The sequence below is a fragment of the Dama dama genome, chromosome 5 (assembly GCF_033118175.1).
Source record: "Dama dama isolate Ldn47 chromosome 5, ASM3311817v1, whole genome shotgun sequence".
NCBI lineage: Eukaryota > Metazoa > Chordata > Mammalia > Artiodactyla > Cervidae > Dama > Dama dama.
The window spans coordinates 76,162,269-76,174,955 of record NC_083685.1 but is presented as its reverse complement, the minus strand read 5'-3'; the positions used below and the strand labels follow the sequence as shown (position 1 = coordinate 76,174,955).

Here is a 12,687-nt window from a genome sequence, read left to right as displayed (position 1 = left end):
ATGTGACTGGCCTGGGGACTGAGTGACTGTGAGTGACAGGGGCGTCCAGGCCGCAGGGCTTCTCATCAGTTCCTGCCATCTGAGACTCAAGAGTCTCTCCAGGCGTGGGGAAGCAGTCATTCCACCTAAGACCTGAAGATGCGAAAACACGGAATCACTTACTCAAAGAGAATCTTAAGGTCACTGTGTCTACTCCTCTGAGGAAGAAGAGATTTAATGGTGAAACAGAGCTAACTCTGATTGCAACTGCTTAAACTGGAAGGGGCCACCTGGAGGGATGTCCCCCAAGCTTGGCCAAAGCTTGGATCTACTAGAGGTGTCGGAATACGAACCACACCCATGCTGGGGTGTCCCCATTTCCCTCCCTACCAGCCATCTGCCCCTTCTGCACAGAACTGTTTTCTGCCTTCTTTGGAGGAACGAATGGTCTGAAATACTGAACTGGAAAAAGTGCTCCAGGCACACATTCGACTCCCCGGGTCCCCATGGCAGTTATTTATTGAGGGAGGAAGATGAGCCAGACTGTGCATTTGTTATGTCATTAGTTCTCCCCACAACCCCCAGGGATGGAGAGTGGAACTTCATCTCACAGAGGAGGAGATTAAAAATGCTCAGTGGCTGTTCAAGGTCACACTCCTGCTAAGTGACAGATCTGAATCACCGGGCTCCTCACTGGAGCCCTTTCTCTTCCGCCAGAGATGCTGAGCTCCTTGGCTGAGGCTGTGGCCCACACAGCAGCAGTGTTCTGAGCTTCCCAGGTGACTCTTAATGGGTTGCCCAGGCTGGGAACCACCACGCTACATCACCTCTCCTGTAAGTCAGGGATTTTTATCCCATCTTGCATCACAGATGCCTGTGTGGGGTGGGAAGCCATGGATCCCCTCTACAGAAAAATGTTTATGTACAAAAAGTTGCATGCAATTCCAGGTAATTACAGAAGTTTTGAAGCTTCTACATGGATTCCCCCAAGGTCATGAACTCAGATGAAGGTCAAGTCTGTAAATCCTTGGGCTCCAGTTACTCGGCCAGACATGCAAGTTATCTGGGAGCCTTTAAGCAGTTCAGATTTCCAGGCCCTATCCCAGATGTACTGATTCAGAAATCACTGAGTCTGTAAGTCTAGTAATATGTTTCCAGATGATTCTCATACATATGACCAGAAAACAGCCTTTGCATTGGTTTTAGGGAAACACCACTCTAAATGATGCCCATCTAAAGAACCAGAACTCATTTCTGTCACTTCTACCAGCTATGTAACCTCTCCAAGCTTCTATCTTCTCTTCCGTAAATGGAGATAACAACTGTCCCTATCTCATGAGGTTAATGTGGGATTAAATAAAATATTCCTTGCAAGTGTTTAGCACTGGGTCTGACATGTAAGTACCCAATAAGTGTTAATTTCTCACTGATTATATAGTATTATTAATTTATCATCTATGTAATTAGTCTATGTCAATGGCTTCTTGGTGATAGAATTGGAAATAGAATCTGATTTCCAGCAGACTGTCAATAAAAATACATGAAAGACAGGAAACAATTTAAATTTTATTAAACATTAAGAATAACAGACAAAGTTTTGGACTTAACAGCATAAACAGCAACCAAAACCATGGCGTACAAACACCGACCTCAAGTGAACTTGTACCTGTTTAACAGATGCAGTCTTTGTGGTGTTGCCAAAAGGATAACGGTGACTATTGTTACGTTTGGTGAGGTGCTCCACATGAAAGATTTTATGCCTTAACTACTCTCTCTCTCTCTCTCTCTCTCTCTCACACACACACACACACACACACACACACTCCTCTATATACACTTAGCCCTCAGCAAAATGTACTGCCTTTAGTTGCCAAATCCAATACATCAGGATTAAAGACATGGCTTTGCTCATTTAAAAAACGACATTAATTGTAGAGAAAACCTAGAGGAGATCTTAGCCTCCCTAGTGGGGGCCTAGGAGCCCTTAGCTGGAAGCTGGCAGACTGAGAGCAGGTGTCTCCCACCTTCTGGAACTGCTCTGATTAATACTAATTAAGTTTTCCTAAAGGAACATTAGGAAGAAGGGAGGCAAACTCCTTTGCATTTTACAGAATGACCTTTGTTTTAATTTAGGATGGGGGTGGGGGTTGGAGTGACTCTACTTAAAATTCTTATTGACGCTTCTGAAAACAGACCCAAGACCTTTCAAACGTACATTTAGAATCATTGAGAGTTCCCTCCCTCACAAAACCGGTAAGTTGGAAGGAACCTCTGGGCTTTTTAGCACTGTTTCCTTTCCACCCAGTGCTAGAATTCCATCTGCATGCTCATCAAGCAAATGGTCCTTCTGCTTCAAATGATGGTTTCACAGCGGCCTGTCATATATGAAGATGAAAGGCCTGTCACTATCCTGCTCACTGTGGGTTTTGGAATGATCAAAAGCATCCACTTTCTCAAGAGGAGGAAGTGATCACTTACAGCCCTCCCATTCCCTACCTATGTCCTCCAGGTGGCACAAGCAGAACTATAGGCTGACCAATTTGCACCTTTTCAAGTCCAATCGAAAGGATGATGTGACCTTGTCAGGGAGTCCTAGGCCGCTCATTCCAAATCACGTCTATGTGATGTTGGCATAATATGATTTGAATTCATTTTTAATGGCCAAGTAATTAATCTCCGAAAGATGCTTATGATGAAAAGGTGAAAAATGACAACAGGACTCTTTTAATAGCTGCAGTCTGCAGAACTCATCTGACCCTGGATGATCCAAGTCATTCCAAATTGGGCCATGCCTTCTCATGTCATTTAGCAGAACTGCTTTATTTACTAGCTGACTGCCCTGGACAGAAGGCAGTGAGTTCAAGGGTTGAGTGCTTGTGTGTGGTGACAATGACCTACGTATAAGGCACCTATACAGACTCCAAAGCTTTAAAATTTTTACAACGAGGTAGGTTTCTGAAACCTCCCCTGGCACGCCAAAGAATAAGTTTTATTATGATCTTTAAATTTCTTCTGCAGAAAACATCTGTGATGCTCATCGGATACAAGCAACCTAATTTCAGAAATATTAGTACTCAAATACAGTTTTTTTCAGTTACCATTTTAAACTTCAATGAATTTGGATGGTCTTCAGTACAATCCTTCAATACTTATTCAGTTAAAAGATTTTACTTGTTTCTGTGCTAGTGACTATTGAACTATTCTGCTGCAATTAGTCTCTTTACCTATTAAAAGGCCAACTCCATGTTTATGTGTGTCTCTGAATACCACTAATTCAGTTCTGCTTAAGTTTGCTAGAGGTTTTGTTTATTAGTTATTTACCTGAACGAGGTTATTTCAATTCCAATATGCGTCCATCTCCCATCATAATCTGTAGCTTCAGACAAAATGAGATACCTGTAGGAATATTCCACTATTCAGATTCCCCAAGACTATGACAGTAAGATAGAAGCATTGCTAACAGACTGACAAGGAGATCACCATTAAAGAATCATTAAAGGTCATTAAAGAATCACATACTCTGGACACAGGAAACTAGAAAATCCCACTGATAAAAGGGTATTTTAATCTTGCAGAAAATGTTTCTTTGTAACAACAGCACAATCTCTTAACACAAGTTAGTGAAACAAAAGAACAATCACCTTTAAAGTCAAGACAGCTATCAAATTATAAATCATACACATAGCACCGATATTAACCTTATACTGTGTAAGATGCACGTGCCCATTGAGGAGAACAGAATTTTGGGGGATGCTTGCAGTGATATTTATTTTCAGGAACTCATAATTTTGAAGTGAACATTTCTGTGGCAGATGCTTTTCCTAAAAATCACTGTATCATCCAATAAATATTTGACTAACATCCATTTTGTGGTTTTGGGTTTTCTTTCTGAGACCTAATAGAAAATAAGAAAACTCCTTAGATGTTTTAGAGCAGAATTCGTCACAGCAAGCTTCGATACTGTTGTAAAATTTTAATTTGAAGCAGAAAACATGCTGATGTGTCAGTGACAAAATTAAAATATTCAAGACTTCAAAAACCCCCAAGCACTTCTCTGTACAACATTGATGAATATATATCTTTGCTATATAATTTTAAAACATGGAATAGTTTTCCTTTTCTCTTTGCTATATATAATATATGTCTTCCAAAATACATCGTCAGTATTTATATCTGAAAAATACTGTACAAAAAGAACTTCCTATAATTACTCTGTATAAACATTAGACAATTTAATAATCTCTCCTTTTGGTCTACAGTAAACACTTAAATTGATTGGATTAACCACAGTTTGTGACAACACCATCCCCTTCGGAGATACACCAGTGTCTTTTACATTCATTTTTCAGAAGTCCACTTAATAAGAGCACATACGTTCAAAAGAAAACAGAGAATAAGAAACGTAAGCTCCAGAATCATTAATTTATGAAGCATTCAAATATGACACCACTAAGAAAAAGGGGTTTTACAAGACATCAACTTATTAACTTAACTGATTTTTAAAAACAAGGTATAATTCACAAAAATATATACATTACCGAAAAAATGGGGAAAACTGAATCTTAAGTAATTGAATTGTATTGAATATCAAGGGGGATGTGGAAAAAGTTAACTAGAAAATTGGGGGCTGGGGGCATGGGAAAAGAGAGAAAACAAAAGCAAACACATCAATGTCAAAAGCTGTTCCAAGATGCATTTTTTGGCTGTACACTGATAAGTTAACCCCTTGTTCTTAGACCTGGCGTTTCCCTCTGCTTCCCGGTCCTGGGGATGTTCTGGGCATGCTCAAATACATTACTGTAATTTTTGCTTTTTAAAAGACAGTGAAATTCAGGTAGGGAAAATCTCCTACTTCCACTAGTAATACTCAGGCAGCATGCTCTAGCGTACAATAGGATTATTGCTTTAGGTACAGACAGTGCAAAAACACACTCTGTGTTCTATGAGAGTACTCTTACTCGCTGGAGTTGGTGTAATTAAAAGGAAACTTAGTGAGAGCAGTAAGTAAATATGGGATCTAGTAAATCTAAACAGCACTTTAAATTTGAAGACGATTATCACCAAAACTTAAAAAGTGAGGAAAGCAACCTATAACTGAACGGAGCTGCAGTGTAGTGCTAAATTACTCTGTGCACCTTATTAGCATGGTAACTTACAGATTAAACAGAAACAAGAGCCTGTGGTCTTGAAAAACCGAGATCTACTATTTCAGCAGGGCTCTTCTTAGTGAACCCGAGCAGAAGGTCCTGGAAGAGTGGGCAGGAGCGCACATGAAGCCACACGGAAAGGGCGGGAGTGGGGTGAGGTGGGGGGAGCAGGAAACCCGCGCGGTCTCCTCAGTCCAGTAAAAACATGGCACCTTTCGTTTCAAGATGGCGGGCGCAAAGGGACGCATGCGCAAACGCGCGCGCACACACCCGCTGACCACACAGGCGCACAAACACACACACACACACACACACACACCCCGCTGACCACACTGCAGCACAAGCACATACACTCACACCCCGCTGACCACAAAAGAGCACGAATACACACACACACCTCCCGCTGACCACACAGGAGTACAAGTGCGCGCGCGCACACACACACACACACACACACACACACACACACACACACACACACACACACACACACACACACACATCCCAAAACGTGAGTCCGTCGTGTTGCTGCGTCTGGTAAAGTGCTGATGTCAGAAAGGTCGGTCGCTGCGGTGAAGGCCTGTCCGGGCCGTGGCCGCCCGCCGCTGCCCGCCTACAGGGGCCCATGCCGGGCCTCGTACTTGGCTAGGATGTTCTTGCACTTGCCCAGCTCCTTGCGCAGGTCGGCCACCTCCTGGCGCAGCGCCGAGTTCTCCTTCTCCAGGAAGGACGCGCGGATGGCGATCTGGTTCTCCTTGAGGCGCCGCGCATCGCGCGAGCGCTTGGCTGCCATGTTGTTCTTCCGGCGCCGTGCCCAGTACTTGTCGTCCTGCCGGGAGACACGGGACGCGTCAGAGCGCGGCCGCCCGGGCCTCCCTCCCCGGCCCGGCCCTCCGTCGGCCGTCTCTCCCGCCCGGCAGAGCACAAGCCCGCCAAGTGGGGTGCAGGCCCTGCACCCCTGAAGGACAGGCCGAATTCCTTCTCTTTGTTCAACCCCTTCCTTCTCTGGGCGCTCGTGCTTTCCGGGATAAGCTGCAGTATTGCTGGAAGGCGACCTGGCAATGTCTGTCAAGGGCTGAACAGCCACCTCACGCCTGGGCTCTCTCCCTAGGGCAGTCCTCACTCACTTGCGCACACAAGGGCGCGTTTTTACTAAAGCACTGTCCGCAGATGGTGACTGCAGCCATGAAACTAAAAGACGCTTACTCCTTGGAAGGAACGTTATGACCAGCCTAGACAACATATTAAAAAGCAGAGGAATTACTTTGTCAACAAAGGTCCATCTAGTCAAAGCTAGGGCTTCCCTGGTGGCTCAGAGGTTAAAGCATCTACCTGCAGTGCGGGAGGGGGTTCGATCCCTGGGTCGGGAAGATCCCCTGGAGAAGGAAACGGCAACCCACTCCAGTATTATTGCCTGGAGAATCCCATGGAGGAAGGAATCTGGTAGGCTACAGTCCATGGGGTTGCAAAGAGTTGGACACGACTGAGCTACTTCACTTTCACTATGTTTTTTCCAGCGGTCATGTATGGATGTGAGAGTTGGGACATAAAGAAAGCTGAGTGCCAAAGAATTGATGCTTTTGAACTGTGGTGCTGGAGAAGACTCTTGAGAGTCCCTTGGACTGCAAGGAGATCCAACCAGTCCATCCTAAAGGAAATCAGTCCTGAGTGTTCATTGGAAGGACTGATGCTGAAGCTGAAACTCCAATACTTTGGCTATCTGGGCCATCTGATGTGAAGAGCTGACTCATTTGAAAAGACCCTGATGCTGGGAAAGATTAAGGACAGGCAGATAAGGGGATGACAGAGGATGAGATGGTTAGATGGCATCAAAGACTCAATGGACATGAGTTTGGGTAAACTTAGGTAGTTGGTGATGGACAGGGAGGTCTGGTGTGCTGCGGTCCATGGGGTCGCCAAGAGTCGGACACGACTGAGCGACTGAACTAAACTGTCCCTAATAGAAAAAAATGGGCAAACCCCTTCCCTGCCCCCCGGGCCCAGTTATCAGTAGGAGCTTTGATAACTACATCATGATAGAGTCACACAACTATTAAACATAATGATCCCACTGAATCTGAAAGATGCTAGAGACATATCACTGTGTGGGTAGAAACAGTGGTAATTTGAAGATCAATAGGTTCTCATCCCACTTTGTGTGTTTTTGTTTTTGTTTTTTAAGTAATATTATATATTCAGAAATAGTATAAATCCAGAAAGATTTATACCCAGCTATTAAAAGTGGTGCCTTTGGAAGGGGGATTGAAGGAGGTAGGATCTTTCAGTTTTTATGTCCTTCTGAACTATGAGAATATTCTATAATGGCATGTATACTTTGGCAATTAAAAACAAACAAAGTAAAGTTCCACTTGCCACAGATTAATCAGTTCTTATTCATGGCTAGCATTTAAATAATTTACTCTAACTTTTTTTGTTTAACTGTTTGTTAAACAGTTAACCTTCTTAGCCTGAGTGATGTTTGATTGTGGTCAACTTGAAAACAGTCCCTTCTTTCCCCCATCACTGCTCCCTCTGCCAAAAAAAAGGAAAACTTTCCTAGAAGCACTAAGAAATGTAAGTCTTCTTCCATTTACGGTGCCACCAGGTGGGTTTTGCAACCCCTTTTTTCAACAAATTGCAATAGTAAACTCCTCAATCCTCACAATGCTAATCCCTGCAGTTAGTACCACCCAGAATAAGTGAGGGAGGTCAGTTCTTACCCTGCCCCAGGATTCCAAGGGGCTTCTGGCATTGGAGGAGGTCATGTGGTTTGAGGGCAAGGCTGCAAGCAAGGTGCAAGGTCAGTGGTCTGCCCCATCCTTGCCCTTTAGCCTCAGCCAACACTGCCCAGCAGACAGGAGGTGTGAGATAGAGTCAGTGCAGGCACCTTCTGTCTGCCTTTCACAAGCTAGTACTGTTCTCTAATTTATAAGGCACTCCCAGCCTACCATACATTTCATAATAATATATAACAAAGTGAAAAACATGATCTTCATAATGGCTTAAGAATTCTTAGGAGGCTATCCTTTGGAAACCTTGGGGTAGGATTTGTTGCTTGCCCTTGGGAAAAGGGCGTGGGGAGCTGGATGAAGAGGAGAGAGGCCAGGCCAGCTGGCTGGAGAGAAACTGGGAGGAGCTAAGACAGCCTAAGACTCCGTGGGGTGAGAGGGCCTATGGCACGTTAACAGTGAAACCTCCAGTTCTGATAGACATCATCTATGTTAGTAAGCCCCAGATCCATGCCCTTGGTTAATCAGGAAATCTACCATTCTCATCAGTGTTCCCAGACGTGTGGTTTCCAAGATGATTTGAAAGAGGGACTAACTTAGGATGTATCAGAACTTGCATACGGGGGCCAGGGAGTCGGGGTACATGAGAACAAGGCCCCGGTAAACTGAAGAAGCTGTGTTTTCGGGGAAATGGAGAAGGAGTACGACCACAGGCCTGGGAGGTTTGGGATCAGGTCTTAAGGACCAGGGGAGTCACCAGCTGACCTCAGTGTAACAACTGATTTCTGAGTTCTTCTTACTTCTGAGGTACTTTCACTTCCCAGCCTCCTGTGCACATGAGCAGATGAGTGAGCCAAGGTGTGAAATGTGGACCATCTCAGGTGGGAGGGGAGCAGGGGACACAGGAGGCAGGAGTGATGGAAGGAGGGCTGTCCCCGACAAGAAAACCAGCCTTCCTGGCTCTGTTACCTCAGAATGGAGGTGGGGTGCAGAAGTGCTGACGAGCTGACACATCACCTGTGCCCTTTTCCTCTATCTCCCAGGGGCGGATGCCATCTGGCTCCCGAGGTACCACCACCTGGCAAAGCACCCTCAGTCCAGTCCCATCTGCTTGAGGGTCTGTGTTTGATGCCCCTTCTGACATATCAACACTCCCTTTTTCTCACTCGGGGGTAGGAACAATGTCAGTAGCGGCTCACCTTCAAACCCCCAGGCCCTGACTTGGCAGACACTAGCATTGGAAACATATTTGTCAAGTGAATGAATGGGTCTTTGAAAGACACCAAGGCGATTAAGCCAGTTCTCAGTGAGGAACCAGTATGCCACCCCTTCATCTTCCCAGGTCGGGGGGGAGACGCCTGCTAACCCAGATGAATGGCTCCAGAGAGGAAGTGCAGGCAGTGAGGGCCGCTCCACTCACTCAGTCTGCTCACCCAGCGCTGGAGGCCGCACACGTGGCTCCCACCTGCCCCAGCTCAGTCCTCCTGCTGCACAAGAAATGTCTTACGGTTCTGCTTCCTGTTTCACCCGTGCTCGCGGTCTGGGGCCTGAGGCTTTGCTCACAGCTGAAGGAATCCAGGGACCGCTGGCAGGAGAATGTTCTTGCCTGTTCCCCACACTGGCACGTGGAAAGGCCACGTCCAGCCATGGTGGTGGTAATGTATAATTCCAGCACAGCAATGTTCACGTGGCCTCTCTGTTGCCAGGGTTACCTGGGTAATTAAAGCAGCTTGCTCCTTGCTTTAAACTTGTAAATTCAGAGACTGCAAGTCTGGCTAGAGGTTTTATCTATGATACAGCAGCACCTCTTCAAACTTGCCTCCACTCAAGAGGAAATCCATGCTGAATGGGCTCCCTGGTTTAGTTTAAGAAGCAAGTTCTAAAGTACACACACAGAATTGTGCGACTAACACAAGGTGAGGGAAAGCATCTGTTGAAAGAAGGTACTTAAACTGCCAGGACCTAATCCCATGGGCCCCTTTCTTATTCCATCTCTGTCTAACCATCAGTTCCCTGACTAGTTCCTATCTTCTGGTGTGTTCACTATGCACTTTCCTCCTTTGAGTCTCAGGATGACAGTTACTGGAGGTCCACGTTGTAGCCCGCATCAGGGCCAACATGCTGCAGTGACCTCTCTGGAAGCCAGCTGACTTGGGGACCCAGCTGGGTCTTATCCTAACTACCAGGGCTCACCTTGGCTTTCCTTCATCTCCATCTCCTCAGTGGTGCAATGACCACTTTGCCCTAATGCGCCTCTGAGGTCCCTTTCAGCCCAGACATTTTAGGATTCTGCATCACCGCAGGTGACCTCAGGTGCTGGAGGACAGCAGTGACAGATTTGCAGACATGTTTTCTTCCAGTGCTCTTTAGGTCTGAAAAGCAGGCATTACTGGTCTAAAGTGGTTCCAGAATAATGTCCCAAACTCCCTATTTTCCCAACAGGAGTTCTCTTCATGTGAACCATGTTTAGGTTTGAGAAGTTAGAAAAGACCTAATTATGCCTGCTTCCAATGCCTTGAATGTATACAATCACATCTCCATTGTTCATATGATTAGAAAGCAGCATAAACACAGACAATTCTAAGCAATGGCTAATCAAAAATGGTTCTATTTTGGTATCAGTAGGCATGGCATAATTTTAGAAAGAATTCTCTTCCTAAGGTATAATAAATGTGTCACATTAATTTTGTTTAAGTTGTATCTGATTTCCTAAGGTAAATCTATTTTCCTTTATAAATACTGTGTCCCTTCAACAAAGTAGAGAAAAACCAACCCCAAATTAACCTTTTGTTGAGATACCCAAGTGCTCACTACATGAGACGCAGAGTCAACATTACTTATAAGTAGTGTCAGGAAACCCCCCAGCTTCCTTAACAAAGTCCCACCCTGCCATCCAAGGTTGGCAATGTGGAGAGAGGTCCTGTCTCTTGCTATTACTCCCTGAGGCCTACACAGAAATGGCAGCAGTTAATTAGCATTAAACTCCCAAAGGAAAGGTAACCCTTGAAGACTCTGAGGTCTAGGTACCCTTCCCAATAATTTTTTTTTTCCTTTCCAATCTTGAAAGATCCAGATTTGACTTCATTAGGCTTTCATGGGTTTCTTACAGATAGCAGAGGGCTTGCTTCCTTCATGGGCTGCAAAGCACTTCATTTTATTGCTTTTCCTTATTTCTGTGCATTATCAAGATATGAAAGGCACAGTACAGAAGACACCCAGAAAGGAAGCAACTAGCCTTGTCACATGCTGAAAAATGGGGTGGAAAATTACCAGTCTTTGTTTACGAGCTTGTGTGCTTTTCCTGGGCTCACCCTTTTAGTCTGCCTCTTGATCCCCCTCTCTGTTTGCCCACAGCCTAGTTATCAGTTCTCGTTTACCTTCAGATCGTCCGGGATGAAGACTTTGCGCGCTTTCTTAATCATGGGCTGTGGCTTCAGTTCTTCCTCGGAGAATTTGCGTTTGCGAGGGTCAAACATCTCCTGACCGGGGATGCTGGAGAGGGCGAGGTCGGCCGGGTCCGGCTCATAGCCCACCGGCACCTGGATGGTGTCGGGGTCGATGGGGCTCGGAGTATTGCGGTTGGCTGGCAGCAGCTGGCCTGGAACAACAGGGAGTTTCGTTGGTGAGCACTCTATAGAAGCCCAGGAGCGGGCTATCGACTGCCGTCTACTTGATGACTCTCAGGATGAAGTGAAAGGTCTTAAGCTTACTTAAATGTGACCGCAACATCCTCTCTGAGGCACAGCAGGCTGAACACTTTACTCGTGTCAGATGGGGGAAACAAAGACCCACATACATATATTCACAAGCTAAATTAAAAAATGCACACGTTCATCCCTTCCTATAACACAATCCTGAAGCACCAACTATGTGGCAAGGTACTCTGCTCTTTTTACCTTTAAGGTTTCTTCCAAGTGAGTCAGGGAATCAGAATAAAACCAGCCAGTGCGATAGAGTGAAGGGGTGAAAGGAAGGCCCACGTGCTTGCAGAGAGTGGAGGACCAGCACACAGCACAAAGCAGGCTGGGGAGCACTCCGCAGAGAGGAGGCCTCTCTACACACAGAAATGAGCCGCAGAGGTAATCCAGGGACAGACCCAAGACAGAGGGTCGGGGTTTGAAGGAACCACAAGCAGTCTTGGGTGGCTCTGTCGGAGCACGAGTCTGAGAGAGGCAGAAGTGCAAGAGATGTCAGGAAGGTGTGCAGTCGGCATGTTCAAGAGGCCTTGAGTGTCACTGAGGGGTTCTGAGCACGGAAGCGACAAGCGAGCTGAGGTTTGGAAAGACGTGCGAGGAGTGAGTGGAAGGGGACAGGACTGGGCACCGGCGGTGAGCCGGAGGGCTGCACCCTAACCCATACGTGCACTCTGGAAACACCGAGCAAGATGGAAAAGACACAGTGAAGATGCCCTAACTTCCCCCTGAGGCATCTGCGCACCAAACCGTCGAAGGGCACAAAGGTCCTCAGAGCAACAAGGTGACTGCATTCTGCAAAGTGTCTTACTGGGGAACGGGAGCTTGGTAACAGACCGCAGTGTTTATGTGGGGCACTCTGAATCCTAACTTCCAGTTTCACCTGAATTTTACAGTCACCCCTTTCACGCCCAAAGAATACATGAGAGGATAGGCCTCAGCTGGGTCTGGCCCGGGTCCTCCCCTCCCTTCACTGCTGAAGGCCGGATGTCATGTGGAATATCCTGTAGGTGCCATTAGAACCTACCCTGGGCTGAAGGGCAAAGCCGTTGGCTCGCTTTCTGGCTAAACTGTGAAACCACACTTGTCTGTTTTTCAGAAAGGCCTGGTGGGGAGCTTGCAGAACGTGAATGTTCTGGG

General features: G+C 46.1%; 1 protein-coding gene across 1 annotated transcript in view; it reads right to left on the bottom strand.

The window, feature by feature from the left end:
• Window positions 1-1,525: 1,525 nt before the first annotated feature.
• HLF (HLF transcription factor, PAR bZIP family member) overlaps window positions 1,526-12,687 on the bottom strand; it is a 54,635-nt gene continuing 43,473 nt past the window's right edge. Inside the window, exons 3-4 of the mRNA XM_061142574.1 lie at window positions 11,233-11,453; window positions 1,526-5,955 (exon numbers count right to left, since the gene is read on the bottom strand). Coding sequence (XP_060998557.1) covers window positions 5,740-5,955; window positions 11,233-11,453 — 437 coding nt within the window. The 3' untranslated portion in view covers window positions 1,526-5,739. The remainder of the gene's footprint in view (window positions 5,956-11,232; window positions 11,454-12,687) is intronic.